Source organism: Gossypium arboreum, chromosome 11 (genome assembly GCF_025698485.1).
Source record: "Gossypium arboreum isolate Shixiya-1 chromosome 11, ASM2569848v2, whole genome shotgun sequence".
Lineage (NCBI taxonomy): Eukaryota > Viridiplantae > Streptophyta > Magnoliopsida > Malvales > Malvaceae > Gossypium > Gossypium arboreum.
This window is the reverse complement of record NC_069080.1, coordinates 8,225,113-8,248,249: the sequence shown is the minus strand read 5'-3', so window position 1 is coordinate 8,248,249 and position 23,137 is coordinate 8,225,113. Positions and strand designations below refer to the sequence as shown.

General features: G+C 31.4%; 4 protein-coding genes across 5 annotated transcripts; all 4 read right to left on the bottom strand.

Annotated features, from left to right (window-relative positions):
- Window positions 1-68: 68 nt before the first annotated feature.
- On the bottom strand, window positions 69-5,915 carry LOC108473420 (DEAD-box ATP-dependent RNA helicase 8). The gene is made up of 10 exons (XM_017774964.2): window positions 5,087-5,915; window positions 4,614-4,674; window positions 3,308-3,542; window positions 2,535-2,773; window positions 1,626-1,877; window positions 1,365-1,545; window positions 916-1,004; window positions 754-827; window positions 537-659; window positions 69-414 (listed from the first exon to the last, which is right to left on the bottom strand). The coding sequence occupies exons 1-9, from the start codon at window positions 5,368-5,370 to the stop codon at window positions 581-583; spliced, it is 1,494 nt and encodes a 497-aa protein (XP_017630453.1). The 5' UTR covers window positions 5,371-5,915; the 3' UTR covers window positions 69-414; window positions 537-580.
- A 7,679-nt stretch (window positions 5,916-13,594) lies between these two features.
- On the bottom strand, window positions 13,595-15,086 carry LOC108473116 (LIM domain-containing protein PLIM2c-like). Its single transcript, XM_017774674.2, has 5 exons — window positions 14,768-15,086; window positions 14,580-14,679; window positions 14,450-14,475; window positions 14,286-14,375; window positions 13,595-14,210 (listed from the first exon to the last, which is right to left on the bottom strand). The coding sequence occupies exons 1-5, from the start codon at window positions 14,900-14,902 to the stop codon at window positions 13,932-13,934; spliced, it is 630 nt and encodes a 209-aa protein (XP_017630163.1). The 5' UTR covers window positions 14,903-15,086; the 3' UTR covers window positions 13,595-13,931.
- A 2,214-nt stretch (window positions 15,087-17,300) lies between these two features.
- LOC108473640 (putative threonine aspartase) lies at window positions 17,301-20,645 on the bottom strand. Of its 2 annotated transcripts, none has more exons than XM_053021083.1 (10): window positions 20,194-20,645; window positions 19,968-20,088; window positions 19,801-19,885; window positions 19,584-19,665; window positions 19,345-19,459; window positions 18,810-19,000; window positions 18,555-18,718; window positions 17,982-18,105; window positions 17,789-17,893; window positions 17,301-17,576 (listed from the first exon to the last, which is right to left on the bottom strand). In XM_053021083.1, the coding sequence occupies exons 1-10, from the start codon at window positions 20,398-20,400 to the stop codon at window positions 17,496-17,498; spliced, it is 1,275 nt and encodes a 424-aa protein (XP_052877043.1). In that variant the 5' UTR covers window positions 20,401-20,645; the 3' UTR covers window positions 17,301-17,495. The 2 variants fall into 2 exon arrangements, with proteins under 2 accessions (XP_052877043.1, XP_017630807.1); XM_017775318.2 differs by having other exon boundaries at window positions 18,810-18,976; window positions 19,360-19,459.
- Window positions 20,646-20,783: 138 nt separating this feature from the next.
- On the bottom strand, window positions 20,784-22,501 carry LOC108473641 ((+)-neomenthol dehydrogenase-like). Its single transcript, XM_017775319.2, has 5 exons — window positions 22,356-22,501; window positions 22,018-22,264; window positions 21,810-21,887; window positions 21,539-21,718; window positions 20,784-21,263 (listed from the first exon to the last, which is right to left on the bottom strand). The coding sequence occupies exons 1-5, from the start codon at window positions 22,388-22,390 to the stop codon at window positions 20,886-20,888; spliced, it is 918 nt and encodes a 305-aa protein (XP_017630808.1). The 5' UTR covers window positions 22,391-22,501; the 3' UTR covers window positions 20,784-20,885.
- Between the last annotated feature and the right edge of the window lie 636 nt (window positions 22,502-23,137).

Sequence of the window (23,137 nt, the reverse complement as noted above, 5' to 3'; positions counted from 1 at the left end):
AATTACAAGAGTAGCAACTAGCAATGTCTTAAACAAATTTAAAATGGATGGCAAGCATACACAAGTCATTTCTTTTTAAATGTCAGATGCCTTTATTTATTCATATGACAAAAGATGAGCCAGCATAATCAAAAAATAAATTTCTTGCACAAAGCTACAACCCTTGAAACAGTTCCATCATGATCCGACTAGCATAAGAGTAGGAAGTACCAAACCATATGTTAACAAAATCAAAAGCACAACTTTCTATATTCTCTCCTACTATCCTGTCAACGTTTCAGGACTACTGAATTTTGAGAAATTGCTAGTAGCATTGAGGGCTTACACGTGCATACAGCACCAACACCACCAAACTTTTTTGAACGCACACCCATTTGCCAGGGCAAACACCTTGATAGATCAGCTCCACTGACCCTAATAAACATGCAAACCATTGTACATCATCAATATTTGTAGCATGTAAATCGCGAGTACAAACAACAAAGAAATTACTCCATGCATGTAATCTAAGACTGGAGACAAGGATGGTTGCTCACCGTTGTTCACCACCATAGGCAAAGCAGGAAATATCCTGCATATATCATCGGCAGTAAATTGCCTGATCGATGTGTGGAGGAATTTGCTTAATTTCAGTCCCAAGTTCTTGTTCAATCCTATACCTGTTACAAAAGACCAGGTAAATTTTCAATGAATCAGGAGAAACTCAACGCATATATTACTATAGCTTCAGAAAGGTTAACAGTCATGATTTACAAGTTAAAGCGGTCCTCATAAGTGATCAAATTCACAGCCAATCCAAGATGACCAAACCTTCCTGATCGACCAACCTGCTCATTAAAAAAAATTCCATGAGGATTACAAAATAAATGGTACAAATGTTGCAATTTGCAAGAGAAAATATCTTAACCAACATACTCTATGAAGGTATGTTTCTGAGTTCTTGGGGAAGTCGAAGTTAATAACAACATTCACAGCTTGGATATCTATACCCCTTGTAAAAAGATCTGCAGAATATATAAATGCATCATTAGGAGATTATTGTTTACATGATGACTATCATAGAATGCTTATGAAGAATAAAACCTTTTTCTGCACATGCATCACAATTCAATTCTAACGAAACTAACATGTGAAGTACATTGCTTGAAATAAATAATTAAAGCCAGCAGCCATGAGTTCAAATAAGTAGTTATTTTCTAGCAAAACAAAAGAAAAAGCAATAGAAGATGAAAAGAAAACAATAGCCTGATACAGAAAACACAGTAAAAGAAAGTACTTTGAACTATTAGCTATACAACACTGATTTACTTGTAAAGAATCAAACTGCAGATGAAGATTAGCTCATCTCCCATGGCATAACATACCAGTACAAACAAGGTTCCTGCATGCACCGTTGCGGAAATCATGAAATACTCTGTTACGATGGTCTTGAAGCATTTTCGCATGAATATAAAAGCAAGAATAGCCAAGTTCCGTAATTTTCTTGGCCAACAGCTCCACCCGATTGACCGAGTTGCAGAAAATGATTGATTGGTTTATTTGCAGCTGGAGATAAATAAATACCATCACTCATCCAAACAAAGGTAAAGAGAGAAAACTAAATAAAGTTTTTTATAACATCAAACCTTAGAGAAAAGGGTATTCAGGCAATGGACTTTCTGTCTTTCTTCCACAAAAGCATAATATTGTGTAATACCCTTCAGAGTAAGCTCATCCATTAGATTAATAATATAAGGTTTTTTTAGGTATCTGTCTTTGAAGTCCTTAACAGTAACAGGAAATGTGGCTGAAAACATCAAAATTTGACGATTTGCTGGAAGAAATCGTATCAACTGCTCTATAGAAGGTTGAAACTCTGGAGACAGAAGTTTATCTGCCTGAAAGAAACCAAAAAGGAGAACATGGTATTGTGCATGTACAATGTTAAAAAAAGTCGGGCATAAACAAGGTAAGGAAAATAATCAAATATTTTCTCCATCCAAAAACTGTATTGCTTCCTTTTTACAGAAACTTATAATGCATTATTGACTCACACTTGAGATCTAGCTCCAACCAAGCAATTATATAAAGATAAGAAATTGAAAAAAAAAATCAGTGGTAAATGAGGAAAGAAGATCTCAATCTTTACAGACAACAGATATCGGGACTCATGGACCTAATGAAGAGAGTAAGCACAAAGAGAATGCAGCTAGCTACAGCCTCAACTTACAGTAAGTACTTGTAATTACGTTTAAAATCTTTAAGCAGAAAATCGAACAAATGATGCAGCCAAAATAGTTTCAAGAATCTGTAAGAACAAAATGAAGAGAATTCATATTGTCTCTGCCAATTCAATTGCCACAAATATTTCCAAGCTGTAAACATGAGGCGACCAAAACCTATCCTCATCCCACCCAATCAAAAAGGCATAAACCCATAAAACACCGTTTGCCAAGATTCCCAGATAACTTCATCAAATTCTCTCATGTTAAACTTGAAAGGCAAAAAGAAAATCAAACTGAAAGAAAAATACAGAGAAACTACCAAATTATTACCTCGTCCATAATAAGCATTGAACAATCTTTCAAAATGCAAACACCCTTTTTAGCAAGGTCAAGAATTCTGCCAGGAGTTCCAACCAGCAAATGAACTGGCTGATACAGTCGCATGATATCATCCTTGAGACTCGTACCTCCAGTTGTGACCATGACTTGAATTTGTAAATGCTTCCCGAGCTCCTTGCACACTTGTGATGTCTGAAGAGCCAGTTCTCGTGTTGGAACAAGTATGACAACTGCGAAAAAAAAAATGCATCATCAGTAAAAAGAAGTAATTGAACAGATATTGAAAAATAAAAAGCCCAAGAGTGGCAATGATAACTTTCTTGTGCCAAAAGTAACACAACAGAGAGGGAACTGATAGGTATTTCATTTTAAGCCAAAAAAGTTTCAAATGAAGAACTTCATTTGTGCAAGTTTCAGTAAGAAGAATCAAAATCTATGCCTGGACTGACGCAAAAAGTTGCACCTATTTGCAAGAAGTCTTGATGCACTCATTTCACAAACTGGTACAGAAGTTTGACCCTCACTCGACTATGCCGATACATATAAATGCCCATTATTCAGATTTCAGTTAATAGTAAATGCAGCAAACAGCACTCATGCATCTTCGCCAATATCTGATTGACAAGCAAATCAAGCAACTAGAGGAAGAATGAAGAATAGAAATGAGAGAGCTATGAAGTACCAATTGCCAATTAACTGGACCTATAACTGATACACAGGTAAACAAAAAAATTGAAAAAAGAAGAAGTAGATAGTTATCTAACCTTGAATAACATTGTTATCTTGGTCAATTTTTTCCAAGGCAGGAATACAAAATGCTGCTGTCTTCCCAGTGCCATTTTTGGCTCTAGCAAGAATATCACTTCCGGTTAAAGCAATAGGAATACTCTCTTCCTGAATAGGAGATGGTCTTTCAAAACCCTTCTCATATATTCCCATAAGAAGTTCACGTTTCAGAAAATAGTCCTCAAATTCATTTCCTTTGGTAGCTGTCACATCCTGGCAGCAATTCAATGGCAGATCGGTGCATAAAAATGCAATTAAACTTTTTCAAATATCTCAAAGTACAAAGAACTACCCTCATGTCTTGTAATGAGATATATGTCACAAAAATAAAATGATATGCTACCAAGGATGAAATAATACAAGCCTAAAATTTCACTACCAGGTCAACATCAAAACCCTAGGTTATCAGTGTCCCAAGTTAAAAACTTTATAAAGTGCATTTATAGTTTATATCATAGGATAATAGGAATTAAAGAAGAATAATCACTTGCAACACCAGAATAACATAAGACAGCAATTTGTCCTATACCATTCTAAAGAGCTGGGAAGAATTTTTTAGGTTAAATTTTGCAATTCTCCCTATACTTTGCAGAAGTTGTGAATTTAATCCTTTTACTTTAATTTGATCAATTTTAGTCCCTATACTTTTCAAATTGGTCAAGTTTAGCCCCTGTATTTTTCGACATCTGAAATTTTAGCCCTGATACAAACAGTGACAGTTAATCTATTTGGTTAAATTCAATTACGAGTTCTGTACCATGGTACAATTGTAGATTTGGCCATATTCTCCAATTGGATCATTCTAAGTCCCTAAATTTTTCAAATTTTGAAATTTCATTTTTGATGCAAATGACCGTCATTAATCCATTAACAGGATTTTTGGTGAGTAATATGTGGAAATAACAAGCTGCCCCATGACATTACATATATGATAATATGTTTAATGCATAAAATTTTGGAAATACCATAACTTAATTTAATGAATATAACAGTTACAGTTCGGTGAGGACTGCAATTTTAAATTTTGAAAAGCACAAGGACTAAAAAATGACCAAATTAAAGTACAGGGATTAAATCCACAACTTTCATAAAGTACAAGGACTAATAACAGAATTTAACCAATTTTTTTATTTTATTTTATGAAGGTATGAAATGATGATTATCATGGTAAAACATATAAAATCTTTCAAGCAATTTTTAAAATGACAGTTCTCTTGCGTGCAATCTCCTTAGCAAAGAAATGGTAAATTCAACACCAGAACCAAATATCATTTACAAAAATACCTCTGTTTTGTAGCGTGTATCAGGTGGCGGAACGTTCAGCCTTGCCTTCCAATCTTGCGAACTAAAAGAGGAGGTAAGGAAAGAGGTAAATAAGACTGAAACCATAGACAATAAAGCAAACAGAAAATTCAATTTGATAAAATCACCTAAATATTAAGTTTCACTCTATAGCATATACAAGAGAGAACACAACTCATAGATAAAACTTTAACAGTTAAAAAGCAAAGTAAAGGGTAACCAAAAAAGCAATAAATAAATTAAAATTGCCCATCCCTCATCAAGTCCTTTCTCTGTACAATCGAGTTCCTCCTCGCGACCAAATCAAACCCTAAATTGACTACTTAAGGTGATTAGAATACTCGAAACCTGTTAAATCGTCTTCCATAGAGAGACAATGCAACAAAATACAATGGAAAAGGAGATTCTTCGTAAATACAAATAACAATAAAAAAGGAGAAGAAATCGAAAGGGACCTAGAGTCGACGGCTTCAGATTGTACGGTCTTCTCGACCTCATCGACCACACTGGAGTCATTGCCGCCGGGCAACTGGTCTCGTCTGAGCCACAGCTGTTGCTGATGCTGTTGTTGTTGCTGGTGTTGTTGTTGTTGTTGTTGTTGAAAGTGCTGGTGATTCTGCAACAAATTCCTCTGCACGTAGTGTTGTTGCGAAGGCCTCGACTGAAAGCTAGGGTTCGCGTTCACTCCGCCCCCTCGGCCAACACCGATTCCCGGTGGATACCTCCCTCTACTATTCATATCACAACCCTAAACTCCGAAAAACCAGATTCGAAACCCTAGAAAACCGAAATCTGTACACAACTACAAAAAAAAAAAAGCAAGCTAGGGTCTCTTACAAAGGGGTAACGCCGTAAATAGTGGCAAAACCTAGGGTCGTCCTAACAAAAAGAAAGAAACTAGTCTCTGGTAGCTCAAGGGGAAAAAAAAAAAGAAGGTTAGATCATAAATTTGAGAGAAAACCGAGGGTGCTATTACACAGATCTGGGTTTTTTTTTCAAAAAAATGAACGATTCCTGGACAAGAAATCAAATGACTTTTTTTTTTTTTGTTCAATGAGAAGAAATCAAAAGATTTGGGTTTTGGGAGCGCAAAGGTTTTTATAAATGGCTTGTTTTTGGTGGCAAAGAAAAAAGATGTTAGATTTTAGAATGAAAACAGAACGGGTTGGTTCACAGTCGTTCCTGAGCCGAGCCTGCGACGAAAATCAATGAAAATAAAATTAGGGCATCCAGATGGATAATTCATTTTTGTCCTTTTCTAGATTTTGATGTATGAACCCGCTTGGTTTTTATATTTACATATATTGCCCATAGCAACTAACCCACTTCTTTTTTTCTAATTAACTTTGTAAGAGAATCTTAATTTTTTTATTAAGATATGAAACAGATTTTTTTATATTTTATTTTAATAAATAAAACTAATTTTGCTAATAAAATAATTAAATTTTAATCTAAAATCTCTGAAAAAACTATTATAAATTAGTATTATTTAAATTTAATTTTATCAATATTTATTTGAATAAAATAAAAATGCGATTAATTCTTTTTATTTATGTTTTAGAAGAGATAAAGACAATCTAACGAGGCTTGCAAGTATTCCCCCACCAAAGCGGGACACAAAAGGACTTAAATTAAATATGCTTAACTTACTATTTAGTTATCAAAGAATATCTATTTTTTCACTTTGGTATTTGAATTTTTCTTTGTCTTAAGCTGGTATCTAAAGTATCAATTTCTTCTATTTTCGGCCCATTTTGTAAAGTATGTTGAAAAAATTTCTAGCCAATTTTGACCAATGAAAAAGTGTTACGTGGCAATTAAGTTTATTTAAAATAAAAATACTAAATTTAAAATAAAAAATTAAATATTAAATATTAAAAAACACTTTTGATTTTGATCAATCATTAACCAACTATTGATCGGTGTTGATCGATCGTTGATCAAATTGACTGACGGTGTTGACCGTTTACATGGCGCTATTAAAACACGCCATTTGTCCTTTTATTTTTACTAATATATATTATATTGATTCAAAAATAAAAAAAAATCATGTATAATATTTAAAATATTTTTTATAAAATTCTAAAATATATAATTTTAAATTTTAAAAGTCAAAATAAAATATTATAAAATTTAAAAATTTAGAAATTTAAATATCTTCTTAGAATTTTAGAATTTTATAAAAGATTTATCTTTAATTTTTACATTTTGATATTCATTGTAATAATATTATTAATTTCAACTAATTTCTTTTCAATTTATTATATTTTTGTGAATTTTATTTTATAATTTTTTTCTCTGTATTTTTAAAAAAATTATACTTTTTAATGTGTATATACATTTAATAAAAATAAATTATTTGTAACCATAAAGTTGGGAGTTCGATTTCACCTAACAAAATAAATCACATTTCATAACTAGCCATTTACCTCTCTGGAGAGTATCCATGATGACGGATTTATCACTATTACTTGTAATGGACACCCCAATTTTGACCAAAAAAGAAAATATTTATTTTTTACGTAAAAAAGTCATATGGCGCTTTGTAATTGGCTATAATTTTTTGTAACGTCTTTCGAAAGTAGGTTAAAAATATAACGAAAGTATATTTTAAATACAAAATTAAAATTTTAATTGTACTCTACGTACTAAATTGAAATAAAAAAAATGAAAAAACAAATATATTTTAATGATGAAATCATAAATTAAGCGAATTAAGTAACATAAATTAATAATCCATATAGATTTTATATAAATAAATAAGAATACTTAGGAGAGAAGGTGCTTGGTGAGTCAGGAGTGAGTGGGTCAGGGCAACGTTGGCGAGCTCAATTCAAAGCATAAAGCAGCATTATCTATTCTTTTGGGAAATTATTAATTCATTATTTATCAAAACCTAAGGGAGTTTCCAGTAATTATAACATTTATGATTGAAGGCCTTTTGCTGGAATGGTAGTTGTCATTGTAGGCCCATTGAATATCATATTGTTATCCCCTTTTTATATATTCTACAAACTTTTTCTCCTTTATTTTGCTTTGGATATATATATCAACATGTAGAAATTTGAAATGGTCAATTCTCATGTAACCATTATATCAATTATAACACCTCTAACCTTTATCCATCACCTAAATAGGGTTATAGAGCATTACCGGACTTTATGGACTAATTACAAATATTTCATTACCTTTTGTAAGTTGTAACAACCAATTTTCAGTGATGTCGAAAACAGTGATTCGAGACCACCAAAACTGACAAGTGAGCTCGTATATGTTATTTTTAGTGTTTAAGAGCTAAATGTGATTTTAGGAAAATTTTGGAATTAGTGAATTGTGTTTTAGAAAATTTTATTAGGTTAAGTGGTTTAAAAAATGAGGTATCGAGACCTCGATTTTATAAACCGAGCCATAAATATTTTTATAAATATTTAAGGAGTGTCATTGAGTTAGTATTAAAGTTTCGTTAGAAAATTTTAACGTTTTGATAGTTAATTAATTAAAAAGGACTAATTTGAAAAAGATGCAAAATTAGCTAATTAAAGTAATAGTGATTAAATAGCTTAAGTGGTGAATAATAGAGGACCAAAAAGAAAATTAGACACTTATTAAAAGGCTGAAACTGCCTGTGGAGGAAAAAAAAAACTTGAAATTTGATGATTTAGGGACAAAATGGTAATTTAGGAAATTAAAGTAAAAATAAAAACAATGACTAAATTGAAATCTAGACATTTCTTCATCAATCCTTAGCCAAAAACACCATGGGAGAGTCTTTAAAGCTGGTTTTTCATAGTTTTACTCCATGTGAGTTCAATTCTTGTTTATTTCTAGTAAATTTTATGTTTTTGAGACTTTTACAATTTAGTCCAACTATCTATTTCATTAGTTTTTGATTTTATGGGTGGTTTTGAAAGTTACAATTGATGAGTGCTGGATTTTTATGATGAATTAACATGGAATTGAAGCTTTAATTTTGTTGTATGATGATTTTATCAAGTAATTTCAATAAAATTTGATTTTAGGACCAAATTGTGAAAGAGATTAAATCTTAAGATATTTGATTCCATGTTAATTCATCATAAACATTCAGCACTTATCAATGGTAACTTTCAAAACCACCCATAAAATCAAAAACTAATGAAACAGATAGTTGGACTAAATTGTAAAAGTCTCAAAAACATAAAATTTACAAGAAATAAACAAGAATTGAACACACATGGAGTAAAGCTATGAAAAACCATCTTTAAAGACTCTCCTATGGTGTTTTTGGCTGAAGATTGATGAAGAAATGGCTAAATTTCAATTTAGTCATTGTTTTTATTTTTACATTAATTTCCCAAATGATCATTTTGCCCCCAAATCATCCAATTTCAAGATTTAAAAATATTTACGACTTGATTTATGAAATCGAGGTCTTGATACCTCGTTTTCGGAACCACTTAACCTAATAAATTTTTCTAAAGCAAAATTCACTAATTTATAATTTTTTCTAAAATTACATTTAACTCATAAATAATAAATAATAAAATTTTCAAACTCACTCGTCGGATTTAGTGATCTCGAATCACTATTTTCGACACCACTAAAAATTGAGCTGTTGCATCAATTATGCCCCCTTTTTTATATTTTTGGAATCTAGATAAAATAATAAAATGGGGCAGATTTTTTAAAAGTTAGAGAAAAAATTTTAGGTCCCTTAAAAGTTGGTAAAAAAAATTTTGGGCCCTTAAAAACTAGAAACCAAATATTTTGGACTTCTTTTAGCCTTAGGCAATGGGCAGCCGCACCTCCAGATGACTCCAGGGTTGGGCCTGACATCAACTCCTTCGAATATAACGTTCAGTACATGAATAAAATTAAAATATATAATAAAAATCTATCATTTATAGTAATAAATAATAAAAAATTTAATAAACTTTAATTATTATCAAAATACAACTTAACTTATCAAAGTTTTTTTTTAAAGATTTGATTTCCAAAAAGATTACATCTAGAAAATCTTTGTTAATTCTATTCCATGTTGAAGGCTTTATTGAGTTGAATTCAAGGAGATAGAAATTTACATTTATTGTGATTTTGTAAGCTAGCGTATGTTTATTTAAAGAAACTTGTTATCTTTTTTATATACGAGAGTGAAAGCACTTATCATGTTTGTATAAAGAACTTATTTGAGTGCATACTTGTTGTATGCAAATTGTTCTTATTATTTATATCGCGACATAACTTTTAAGGGGAAAGTCTTAGAACTAGTTTATCACTGTAATAAAAAGTGTTGAAAATCACTTTTTTTTTAATTAACAATGTTTACTATTGTTGTCAAAAAAACTTTTGAAAAAATAAAATGTTTATTTTAGACATTATGTTATAAAGTAAAAAAAATATGTATTTAATTGATATTTAAATTTTTAATATTAAAATATATAGAATATATAAACCTAAATTATAATAAAGGTATTAAAAATAATATAACAAGTTTGTTAATATTAAATGATATTTAAATTTGTTAATATTATGAGAATAATTGAAACTCAATTTCTTGCTCTGTATCTTCAATTTTTGGAAATTTATAAAGTTCTTCTGTTAAGTTCTGATCCATGAACCTACAAAATCCTTCAAATTGTATCTGATTCAATCCAGGTATTGTAGACATTTCCCCATTTTCATCCTCGAGCATTTTGAATTCCCATTTCTCAAAAAAATTCCATTCTTTTCTCATTCTTCATCGAATCGTATGAATTAATCAAATAATGATGGAATTGAATTTCTATTATGTTATGGAATATATAAACTAAAATTAGTTACTATCATGATATATACAATATATAAACTTAAATTATAATTGACTCAAATGTTATGTATCATTATTTTCACGTGTTATTATTACCACAAGGCCAATTTATTACTATTTTGATATTAACAAATATTCAATTTATATTATAGTACAAATATAATAAAACAATTTATGGTAACCCATTGTTAATATTGTGATATTTGAAATATAAATTTCAAATACTTTTTAAATAAAAATTAAATTATTTGTAAAGTTTAATTTGAATATATAAATTATATTTATATTTCATATTATAGTACATAAATCATGCATTGTATATGAAAATTTATAGTGAATTACTTTCTAGGTAAAGCTCTCCTTTACATGCTTAAGAAGTTTCTGAATTGTATAACAAAACTTATGTGTCCATCTTTTACTCTTACAATGTTAGTAAAGTAGGTTGCAACTAGATATGCAACTCGAAGACGGTCAACAAACTCTCACTCAACTTCATGTGTATGTTTTTATGTAACTTTCATTACATACATTTAGGGCCAATTTAAAATTGATGTTGAAAAGTGATGTGAAAAAGTATAACAGAAAAGTGTTGTGAAGAAAATTTAATAGTGTTTACTATTACTGTTCATAAGTGTTTATGGAAAGATAAAATGTCTATTTTAGACACGATACTGTAAAACAGAAGGTTTAATGAGAGGATAAAAAAAATAATTTTATTGAAAATCAATTTTTGCAAAAGCCAAAAGCTTAATGACTTATTAGATTGGTTTAAAATTCAAATTTAAAATCAAATTTTGGTTCGAAAAGATGTCTATTTACCAATTTTTTTAGTTTGAAACCATGATTTTGGTTGAAAAGTGTTTTTCAACCTCAATGGTAAACACACCCTTAGTATAGGATGATTTGTTGTCAATAATATTGTCGTTTAATGTATGGAAGGATCTCTTATTCTTTGTTTATTTTGGATTTATTGAATGATAGAATTTTTATTTATACATTTTATTTACGAATATTTTACAAAATTGATAAACATTTTATATTTAAAATTATTTAATCATTCATATGATATTTTAAATATTTTTGTATAAATATATTTAATATTTTCAAAATATTGATAAATCCAAAATAGTATAAGGAAACATACGGTCCCTTGCACATCTCAATTCTAGTAATAAAAAAAAAAACTGTGTTATCACTACCTTTATATGTATATATTTTGACCAAAGAGAGTTCCATTTAATTTCAAAATCATTACACAACGATGGTGGGCTTACATGAAGTAGAAAAAAGAAAGCATCAACAGAAGATCAAATTTCACTCATCAAGGCTCAATAGTTGTTGAGAGAACCAAATAAAGAAAATTCCTTTATCTTAGGATTAAGCCATGTCCTCTGTCAAAATTTGTAAAAGGCTTCATCTACTAATACTTATTTTTCGATGTGTTCGTAATGACATAACAAGATTATTTGATGTAACCCTAAAATTCAAGTATTGATTATATTGATAAAGGAGGCTTAGGACTAATTTCTTTTTGATCCTTACCATTATCAACAAATGAGATCTTTTTCCGACACTAATGAGTGGTTCAATGATGAATGATAAAAAGACTAACACTGCCTTGTCAAAACTAAAAGGAGTCTATGATAGTGGAAGAAAGATACCAATCAGATGCGAAAGAAAAAACCTTTGATCTCAAAAGAGTGTCCCTCGCCGAAACTTCTAGTTGGAGCGAAAACAATGCAACTTCCTTCATGCCCACACACTCCAACAGCAGCTAGAGAACAACAAAAAAACCAAGATGGCATGGGATGGGAAAAGCAAACCTTAGAATCATTAAAAAAAAATGGGAGAAAAGAGAAACCCAAGAATGAGATAGAATTGACTGGCCAAATCATTGGAGAAGAATTGGATGAGTCAAATCTCTAAAGCAAAGCCAAGAAAATTCAGGAAGAGCCACTAGATATGGTGGATGAACAAAGAAACATTAAGAGAATCATACTCTTTGAAAAGAGAGAACAAAGAACTAGATAACCGATAATGCAATTCTAATTCATAATTTTTGTAACTCTTCATCAATAACATCATATATAGGTATAATATTAGTGCTGTAGTCCAACTGAATTATTTAAAACGTAAATATCTTTAATTATTTATCGAATTGAATTTTTTTAAAATATATTAATCGAATCGAAATATTTCGGTTAATTCGATCTATTAACAAAATTAACTGAAATTTATGTTTTTTATCTTTTAATTAAAATTAGTATAAAACATATAAAAATACATTGTTAATGTTCATTTTCTTTCTTTTTTAATAGTTTAAAATTTTTTAAATGGAGGTAAAAATAATAAATAAAACATTAGAAACACTACATAAATCTTGAAAGTTAACAATCAAATAAAAGTTAACAATTATATATAATATATATTATTTATTACAGTTAATTGATTAATTCGGTTAATTAATCGATAACCAAAATTCTAAAAATCATTAATTGACTTCCAATCTAACTAAATTCGACCATAGGCCAATTAACAGAATTAAATTGGTTCGGTCGATTAATTCGATTTTAACCAAACTATGAACACCCTCCCTTATATAATATGATATATCATTAGAATTTATTCAGATAAATCTTGGATTAGAAATTACATTTAAATTAGTTTGTATTTGTGAATAGATATTTGAAGTTTGTTGTAAATCTTTCATGTTTATTTGTGTAAGGTTGGAATAAATTTAAAAAATTAATTTATTTTAAAATAAAAATTTAACTATTAAATACATATTTTAAAAACAATATCCTAAATTAATATAATAAAAACACTAGATGAGTTCAAAATTTTACCAGTACCACAAGTAACAGTTTTATGACTAAACCCTATTGTTATTTTATTAGAATAATAATTATAGAAAAATTATGAAAATATATCTTAAAATATGTTTATGTAAGTGTATCCTTTCTCTCTAATATTATTTGTCTTTTATATAGCACCTCAGTGAAAGGGAAAATATTTAAAATTATATATTTACAAAAAGAATGTAAAAAAAAATTATAAATGGATGGTAGATTTTAAAAGGAAATTGTAGTTTAAAAAACAAAAGAAAAATGGCTTTTTATATTTTATTTTAAAAAATTATTTCATGATACAGAAATTTTATGGTAATATAGGCATTAAATATTTTAAACCATTTTTATTTATTTATAATGGATGACATTCATTAAATACAACATAAAATTGAGGAACATAGGTTGGGGAAAAGAAAGTTGGAAAGAGTTATACAACGTCTATATGAAGCATGCAATTTGTATGAATTATCGAATACAAAATCAAATGTGAGCAATCAGACAAGAATTTAATGTTAATTTCGACATGATCTGCAAGCCAATCAAACTGGTACAATTGCAAAAGCTCTAAGAAGAGATCATATAAGGGAATTTTATGAAGAACCAGTCAGTGAATCATCCAATGGATCGATAATTGCTAAAGTTTATTGTTTTCAATATTCTTTAAAATTATGACTGTTCTTCATTGTCATCTTGATTAGCCGCTGCAGTTTCGAGGTCAGCTTGGTTTTCAGCAAAGTCCGTGGATGATGCAGTGGAGGTGTTCCTCCTATGTGTAGCAGCCTGGAGGACATGGTTGTAGTTCCCTTTCACCATGAAAAGTTGAGCGAAATGATGCTTGCAGTAGAGGATACCATTCAAAGCCGCATAGGATGAGTGTGTCAAAGGGCACCCTCCATGAGCGCATCTAAAGCATGTTTTATGAAAGCATTCCCCTTCCATTGTAATCTGTTTTAACCAGATCTTGAATTACTCACAAATTTAAAAAAGGTAATCAGTAAAGTTTAATAAATATTGCTCAACCTTTTCTAATGGGTACACTGTTTTCTCGCAAGCAGCACATTTATCTTGGGTTCCAGAGAATAAGGATGAGAGTTTGTTGGGAGTCCTCGACTGTGACATACCAAAGAAAGCTTAAGCATTTATATTTTCCCATTTTAACACTAGTAAAATTTAAGGGGACATACCGTGTCATTTTGCTTCTCGGTCTTCGCTGCAAAATTCATCACCAATTGTTAGCCTCATCCATGTAGGATAAAGATGAAAAGGGATATGAATAAATTTCATATATTCAAAAGAAATGCCTATAAATGTCACCTGTTTGAAAATTCTTGCTGAAATTGCCAGATTCCTTAAATAGTTGCTCAAAATGAGGCTTGCAATACAGGACTCCATCCATGGAGGAGTAGGTGTTCATCTATAAAGGTACAAATGAAAGATGTTGGATTTGTTAACAAGTCAAAAAATAAAAGCAAGTTTTGTAAGGAAAAAAGATTGAAGCATACCACAAGGTTTCCCTTGCAATGGCTGCATTTGAAACAAGTTTTATGGTAAGGAACTCCTTCAAGAGTCATCATATCAACCACATGGACAGTCTTATCACAAGCCTTGCATTTGTCCAAAGTTCCCGTGAATGCCATTTTCCCTTAAGCTTAAACTTGTTTGAACCTTAAAAAAGAATATGTTTTTGAACAAACAAAGGAACTATTGGACAAGAAAAAAGAAGCAACTTGCCCTTTTTCTGGGTTTTACGTCTGACAAATGAGAGCTGATAATAAAACAATTTCTTTGCTCTATCTTATAAAAAACTATTATATATCAACTTATAATGTACTTGACTTGGACACCCACGTGATTGGATCTCCTCAAACTTTGGAAGGTTAAATGTACTAAATTTGGATGCTATATCATTGGACAGGAGAGAAACAAGGTTTTTAGCTTTTGACCTCTTCAAATGAGAGCCACCCTAATTTTTATTTGGTTATTGGACTCAGTGGTGCTAATGTTACCAACAATTCATATTTCATTGGATTCTAAATTTTTAGGATTCGTACCATTCAAATGAAATGTAAATGCGTATTATAGTAGTCTCTTCTTGATTGATTAATAATAGCAATGAACCTAAAATTTATTTAATTTTATATTATGTCTTCTCAGTTGAAAGAAATATGTTATAATATTTGTTATCATTAACTCAAGATTCGAATGTGTTCGAGTCGGATAGGCTGGTTTCCATCAAACTCACACATCGACCTCACAGATTGATCTTGCAAATCGAGTTTGTAGACTGAGTTTGCAAACCGAGCTCGAACATCAACCTTATAGATACCTATGTTCTCCTACAAAGTCACGCATGAGACTGCATAAACACATGTTAGAGGGTAAGATACGTGTTGATGTACATAGAACCTACCCAATACGTCATGTTAATGAACAATATCCACATCATATAAATAGACAAACACCATCATATAAGAGAGATAAAGAAAAATGCTCAACAAAATATTTAATTGATTTTTTTTTTTTTAAATCCAACTAGCAGTCTATTATCCATTAGCTAAGAATTTAAACTACATGAGCAATTAATTGCGGTTAGTGTTGTATATAAGAGAAAACTAGACATTTTCTTGAGCTTATTCAACTTTACGGGGAAAAAGAAGAACAAAAGGAGGAGGTGGAGGAAGTTAAACTTCGACTTGACCGATTAGTTAAAAGGTACGGTGGAAATAGTGATTTCCTTTTATCTCTTATTCTAATTTTGTTTCTTTTGTTTTACTTCATTTTCTTTCCTTGCTTTAACTTTGGTTTTTGACAGGCAAGAGGACTACTTCTGTATTGGTGATATGAGGTAAGATTTTGATTGTTGAAAATCTCATTACACATGTTACTTGATGATTGATATATTGGTGCTTTTCTATTATGATTTTTACCTTGTTTTTGGTATAGTCGATTGTTAGGAATTATTACAAAGTGGGTTGTGGTTTTGTTGTTGTGTGATTGGGATTAGTGCAATATTGTATTGACTAGTAGTAAAAGTTTGATTAAGACTGAGTTATGAATTGTAATTTTGCATTTTATGAAATTTCTAAAGACAAGTGGGAATTTAAGTTTGAAGATTGTGTGACTCGATTTGGTATTTTTTAATCGAGTTGGTGTTTTTTAATGTCATTTGTACTTTTAAGATGTAATGTCAATTGTAACTCACTAAAAAAAAAAATCGTGTATATCTAAAATAATTTTTAGCATCAATTTATTAAATTTCTTTAAGAGATTTAGTTTTTAATAAAAATTACTTTTAAAATATCTCTATTATTTTATTCAACATTAAAACCTATATAAATACAATTCGAGAATATTATTGACTCTAAAAATGCTTTTGACACGAAAAATGTTTTTCAAAAGCAAATCTTTAATGAGGGAATCTCATGTTATGTTTTGTTGTTCCAACCATAAACAATGGACCAATTATGACTATATGCAAGATGAGTGGATTTCTCTTTGTAGTGCGATTTTATGTAATGATACAGTATATGCGTTTGACTTGGTTGAAGGACTAAGCGAGACAGAGTTTGAGCCTGAACTTGGCTCGGAATGATATGATGTAGAACCATCATTACTTGCCCTAATTATCGAAGTGCATATGGTTGACTCTAGGGATTAGTTATTTTGTGTTCAAAGAAGACCAATAATAAACACTGAAATATTCTAGAAAAGAAAAAATAATTTTCAACTTGGTTCCCAATAGGAGCTTTATTGTTGGGTGACTAATCAACACCATTCATTACATTGGAAAAAGGCATAAACATTAGAGACAATGCATTTAATTTCACCGTCAATAATGATGATGAAAGCTTTGTATTGGTTGAGCTAACTATCGTTTTGGAGGAACCATTCAGATTGGGGAAGCATTTAGGGGTGAGATATTGCTGTGTTAAGATAATTATCATATGTTTTCTATCATAAAGGTTGCTTGTTTCTTTTGCTGTAATAAAAATAAATTTTATAGACTCTGGCTCAATAGTAATACCATGGAACTGGTGAGGTTAAGATCATATCGAATTGATCACTTTAACTTTTATTCATCAATAGTAACCATTAAATGGCAATCTCTAAGGGGGACAGGTTACTTTCTTTTATAGTACTACATAGAGTCCCAAAGAAGCTAAGTAAATTGGAGAGATTTGATTTGATATGATAATTTATCCTTGAAAAAACAGGTTAAACAAAAATCAGTCATGTAGAAACATCAACTCGAGCTTCAAAATGATCGATTCCACTTCTATTCTGCTGTTTACTTCTCCTAAGAATAGAAACCTGAATCAAGAAAAAAAAAAACCAAGCATAAACAACAGATGGAGAGTACATAAATCTTTTCATCTCTAATGGCTGTCAAAGCATTGCCAGAAATAAATCGAACTTCATAACCATACATTAATAATGCAGTATCTTAACCACACCTTATAATTTGCTACATCAATGAATATACCATCTACTCCAAAAACATGTTTTAATTGCAAGCATCATACCTTAGGCCTTTCCATGCCACTTCCAAAATATCCTATCCCAAAAGACAAAGATGAGTACGCAGCTGCAATTTCTATAGCTTTCAGTTTTGGAGGATTTCCTGGAACCTAAACCAATAAATTCACATATAAAAACTAATCCAATAAATGTAATTTTTTTTTCGAAAGATATATTGTGGTTTAATCGAGATCTCACCCTGATAGGAGCATCCGCTTGCACGATTACAATCCCAGCACTTTTATCAGTATCAGCTTGATTACTATCTTGAGCAACAGAGCGAAGAACTTTCATGCAAGCAGAGGCAGGACCTGCCTGTGAACTAAGCATGAAAATGACCTTATTAGTACCCCAAGTATTGCAAATTGCAATGAATCTAATGTATGTTTCAAAGGCAGCCAAAATTATTTACTTGTGTCCTTCATTTCTCTTTTTAGCTTACCTTAAATATTCTAAATGGGATCAAAGATGATAAATCTTCGAATTTAAGCAAATAATTTAAGATCGAACAAATTCAACTTCTATTATATGATTCATCACTTCTAGTTCTCACCAAGCATAGACCGTTACCGATTTCAACACCCATGCTTGGAATCAAGTAGACAATTAATGTTTCAAAAGATTGTATCCTATTATACTACTTTTGTATTAATAGAAAGAGATACAAGCAGAGACAACCTAACTCAACAAGGTCCATTTAGGATAACTGAAACTTTCTTTATGTAAATGGAACAAATTCCCGTTAGGCATATAAATCCGAAAGAATCTTACAGTGAAGATGAGACACAGCACTCCCGAGCTGCAAATCCTTTCATTAGGTGTTCTCCAGCACCGCTAACACAACAACCAACTATGAAAGGAGCCCCAAAGGGTCCTTTTGAGGATGCCCAACAGCCTGCACCATACATTGCTGCTAATCCCACACGACCAGAGACCTGTCACAATTGTGGGAAAAAGTGTCTCATAAATTATATAGCCTCAGAGAGGAATGAACTAAGAAATACAGTTTCATCCAGTAATTATCACCTTCAGTGCAATACCACCGCTGGAGGCTCCTGATGCTATATTTCCTTCAGTGTCAACACAAATGACTCCCACAGTGTCCATGATATTGTCCTCTGCTGATGGGCTGAGCATACATGATTGACCACCACTGTTGTCCTCCAAAGTATCACAAGTTTGAGCATGCGAGCCTGACATACAGATGCATACTTTCGGTTAAAAATATTGTCCAAGCTTATTGATATGAAATATATCTCCAAAATTATGTTGGGGGGGGGGGGCAAATCTTAAATGAAAATGATCAAATATAAGTACATGCAGAAGAGACTCAAAGAAACATATACAGAGTCCTCACTGCTAAGAGAAAATCATGAATGCTGGTACAGAAGCCAAGATTGTTGAAACACTAAGCAATCAAATAACCCATTAAATAACACTAGTTTGAGATTTGTGAATTGATTTAATAAAATTTTTAAAATATATAAATGGGTGCAAAAACAAGAACAAAATGAATCAATTTTAATATCTGAATGCAATCAAATAACTTGTATTGATGCATTGTGCTGCGCATTACAAGAATTTCCTTCAGAAGAAATATCAATCTCAGCTTTGGCATCAAGAAGCATTGCTTTGTAGTGTTTCCATTGTGCTTTTGCCTTCGGTGTCACCAACCACTATTTTGAAATAGAAACAATAAAATTTTACTAATGATAAGAATGACCTATTAGAAATCTTACACTGAATAAGAACTATTTTGAAATGGAAAAATGAACAGAACACTGCAGAAGAACCCCAAACCTGATCGGCCTTAACCATAGATGCAGGTAAGGCAATACCATTAGATTTTGCCCATAGGCGTGCACCTTCACCAACCAAGAACCTTGGAAAATCATATACAAGGCCAGAGTTAGGGGGAAAAAATAGCAGCAACAATAAAAATAAAAACTTGACAAAGAGAAATGTTATAGTCATTCAAAAATAGCAAATAAAAGCAAGGAAAACAGTTGTTTATTACATGGGGGGTATTCGACCCAACAAAGAAGACCCTTTCGTTTGTTCCTTCACTAACAAAGCGGCAATCTGAATAGCATTTGGAACACCTGGTCTAAAACTTAACAAAATGGATACTAAGTAACTTCAAGAAAAATACAAAACTTGATCCAAGGGAATATAAAAATTTACCAGGCACAGCTCCAACAGCCCCAAAAGCTCCAGATTGACCATCCATAAGACTTGCATCACATTCAACATTACCATCTTCAGTTAAATTAGAGCCTCTGCCAGCATTTGTGATGGGATCATCCTTTTAACAAAAAAACATCTTTTTAATTCAAAGGATCCTACCCAACGACCAACATACAGTTATAAAAATGAAAACGAAAAAGAAAGAGAAAAATTGGGTTTCTACCTCCAGCACTTGAATAGCCGCTGCAACAGCATCAACAGATCCACCAGGACCTTTACGGAGAACGGAAGCAGCAGCCAGGCAAGCGCGTTTCATAGCCGACCTTAAAGCTTTTTCATTGGAAGGGGCGTGGTATCCGGCGCCGACATGGACGGCTACAAAAAACCCAGGCTTTTGGGGTTCTACCTCACCATCCATTGATGGCTCCATTAACTTGGGATTGAAAGAATGGGTATCGGTGTAAGGTTTACAGGGTAAATTGTATGAAGCGTAATTTGGGCAAAAGAGGGAAAGACCCAAGTCCAAAGTCTTGTTAGTTGTTAAGCAGGACCATGATAAATTGATAATCACTTTCGCCTTTTAAAAGAAGTTTTGAGGGTTCTACGAGAAGTTTTGGTCTCATTTTATTAATTGGCTTCTCCTTGTTGTTTTATTAGCTGATTGAAATCATTAAAATTAACCCTCTAACCATTATTAGTTTCTTTCACAATCATTCATATAAAACAAATATATGAGCCAGCATCGGCTTGGCAATTCTTCTTACTGAATATATCAAGTGCAACCTTGCTTTGCACCGCAAGAAGAAAATAGTATCGTGGGAAATTTGCATTGCCAGTGGAATTTTAATCATTGATTCTAAGATCACTCAACATTGAGAATTAATCTTATGACACACTCGTTGATAAAATCTTCGATCAAAAAGATGAGACTTCCTTCCTAAGGAAAAAATGACCTGAAGGGCCATCATTTGACAGCAGTGCTAGCCTTGCAACATTTTCAGCACCTTCAGCGGCAGTTAACACCCCAGTGTTGCAAGTTATATCAGTTTTCACAAAGCCTGGACCAATGGAATTGACAAGGAAACTTGGGTACTTGTTAGCTACAATCCTTGTGTAGGCATTCATTGCTGCTTTGGAGAGTGTATATGCTGAGAAATAAATAGGCCAACCTTGATCTTTTAGTGACCCCTCTTTAAAATCTTTAAGAAACTGTTTTAGGACTTCATCCACTTGCTCTTCTGTAACACTTTCAGCATCACTCAACACTTCCTTGGCCCATTGACTGGGTATATTCTGAACAAACATGACAGATGATAGTTAAAACTGCTTGCATACCTTACAGAATTATTTACTTTATCAACTACTGCTTATGATACTATGGGTCCAAAAGAAAAGTGAGCTGTCGGCCACATGCTGATTTTCAACATGAAAATATTACCATAATTTTGTATAGGAGCTTGAGAGGATTTACTAGGAAAAAACAATTCATTTCATCTTTAAAGTAATTTGTACATCAGTTAGTTGAAAAACTAGAGTTATTTATCTGGAACCAGGATTCTGTAGTGTACCTTCAATAACCCCATAATGGAGGAAACATTGACAATCCTGGGGGAATCAGATAAGTGAAGCAGGGGAACAAATGCTTCAACCATTCTTTTTGCACCATAGTAGTTGGTTTCTAAGCATTCTTGCGCCAACTCAAAAGTTTGAGTTGCAATCTCATACTCACTGGCTTGCTCTTCACTTGGCTGCATCATAAGAGACCACTAATGAATATGCTAATTCCAGATCAAAGTGACAATCAATTAATTATTATTAACATAAATGCAGAATACTTACAAAGTATCCAGCAAGTTCAGTAGCTTTGACAAAAGCTTGTTGATGTAGAATAGCTCCAAAAGTTCCAGCATTATTAACCTGCACGTGGTTCCAAACTAAACATCTTGGTAGAAAATATGAGAGAATACAAATTTCAAGAGTTTTTTTTTTTTTTTCATATCTAAATGGAGAGCAGACATTTTGAAGAAATGGGTGGGCATTGATTTACCAAGAGATCAAGTTTTCCAAATTTAGATTTGACATAATCAACAAGGGAGGCAATGCTAGAAGGGACCGTCACATCAAGTTGATGGAAAACTAAATGATGAGACAAACCAGAATCTTTCAATTTTGCAAAAGCTTCAAGTCCCCTTTTCTCATCTCTAGAAGTCAAAACAACCATGATCCCTTTTGAAGCGAGGTTCCTGCATAGTTCAAAACCGATTCCCTTGTTTGCTCCTGTTACAACTGCTACCCTAAGAGGTAGATTTTTTTTGATGGAGGTAAAAGATTAATAGGACAAAAAATACATATAGAGAAAGAAAAAACCATGAAAGGGAAGGATACCTTTTGGCAGCAAGAAAGGTTGAGGCTTCTGCCATTCTTATTCGAAAACCAGAAATGTGAGAGCTTGATGGGTTAGTTTAGAATGAGTTTTGATATTAGGAAAAAATTAGGTAGATAGTTAACTGTCTTTCTTGTCCTTGAATGTTAAGTGATTTGGCATTTGACTTGCAGGTTCAAGGTTGGAGCTGGTATTCCAAAGTAAAAACAATTATCTTAAAACCATAATTAATTCATCTACTTATGAGCTTAAAATTTTCATTTTCATCTCAACACTACATTGACATTAAAAAAGTTTGACTGTTAATATTTATTTTAATTTTATGTAGTATTATATTTTAATTATTTTATTTATATTTGTGTCATATAAACTATATTCAACTCAACTAATCATTGGTGTAGCAATAAAAAATTGCATTGCATTAGATTTCAAGTTGAAACTTGAACTCTCTTTCCCCTGTTCTGGATTTACCCTCGCATACTATGCAATAAATAGAAGATAAATGGGATTGAGTATTTCTCTTTGCATCTCCTTGAAAACAATTTCTTTTCAGGCTAAATCATATTCATATCTTCAAAGATTTTAAAATCAATCCATAAAAAAATAAAAATTAATAATCAAACTTATGCCAGTTTGAAAGCAAAAATCATTCTAGGAATTACAGAAAGTTAAAATTAATCAAAGCTGGGAGAGAACTTATTATCATTCATAGAGTAAATTAGTAAATAACATTTCTTTTGAATTTTTGAAAATTTTATATTTTTAAGTTATTTAAAATGATTTT

What these genes read in the sequence shown, in the direction of transcription:
- LOC108473420 (XM_017774964.2), bottom strand. Translation starts at nt 5,370, where the DNA reads ATGAATAGTAGAGGGAGGTATCCACCGGGAATCGGTGTTGGCCGAGGG. An exon ending in CAATGCTTATTATGGACGAG is followed by an intron (nt 1,878 to 2,534) that starts GTAATAATTTGG and finishes GGTTTCTTTCAG; the next exon opens with GCAGATAAACTTCTGTCTCC. An exon ending in CAGGAACCTTGTTTGTACTG is followed by an intron (nt 1,005 to 1,364) that starts GTATGTTATGCC and finishes TATATTCTGCAG; the next exon opens with ATCTTTTTACAAGGGGTATA.
- LOC108473116 (XM_017774674.2), bottom strand. Translation starts at nt 14,902, where the DNA reads ATGGCATTCACGGGAACTTTGGACAAATGCAAGGCTTGTGATAAGACT. An exon ending in ATTGCAAGGGAAACCTTGTG is followed by an intron (nt 14,680 to 14,767) that starts GTATGCTTCAAT and finishes GTACCTTTATAG; the next exon opens with ATGAACACCTACTCCTCCAT. An exon ending in CAGCAAGAATTTTCAAACAG is followed by an intron (nt 14,476 to 14,579) that starts GTGACATTTATA and finishes TGAATTTTGCAG; the next exon opens with CGAAGACCGAGAAGCAAAAT.
- LOC108473640 (XM_053021083.1), bottom strand. Translation starts at nt 20,400, where the DNA reads ATGGAGCCATCAATGGATGGTGAGGTAGAACCCCAAAAGCCTGGGTTT. An exon ending in TTGGGTCGAATACCCCCCAT is followed by an intron (nt 19,666 to 19,800) that starts GTAATAAACAAC and finishes TGATTTTCCAAG; the next exon opens with GTTCTTGGTTGGTGAAGGTG. An exon ending in TTCTTGTAATGCGCAGCACA is followed by an intron (nt 19,001 to 19,344) that starts ATGCATCAATAC and finishes AATATTTTTAAC; the next exon opens with CGAAAGTATGCATCTGTATG.
- LOC108473641 (XM_017775319.2), bottom strand. Translation starts at nt 22,390, where the DNA reads ATGGCAGAAGCCTCAACCTTTCTTGCTGCCAAAAG. An exon ending in ACCTTTCTTGCTGCCAAAAG is followed by an intron (nt 22,265 to 22,355) that starts GTATCCTTCCCT and finishes TCTACCTCTTAG; the next exon opens with GGTAGCAGTTGTAACAGGAG. An exon ending in CTGAACTTGCTGGATACTTT is followed by an intron (nt 21,719 to 21,809) that starts GTAAGTATTCTG and finishes CTTATGATGCAG; the next exon opens with CCAAGTGAAGAGCAAGCCAG.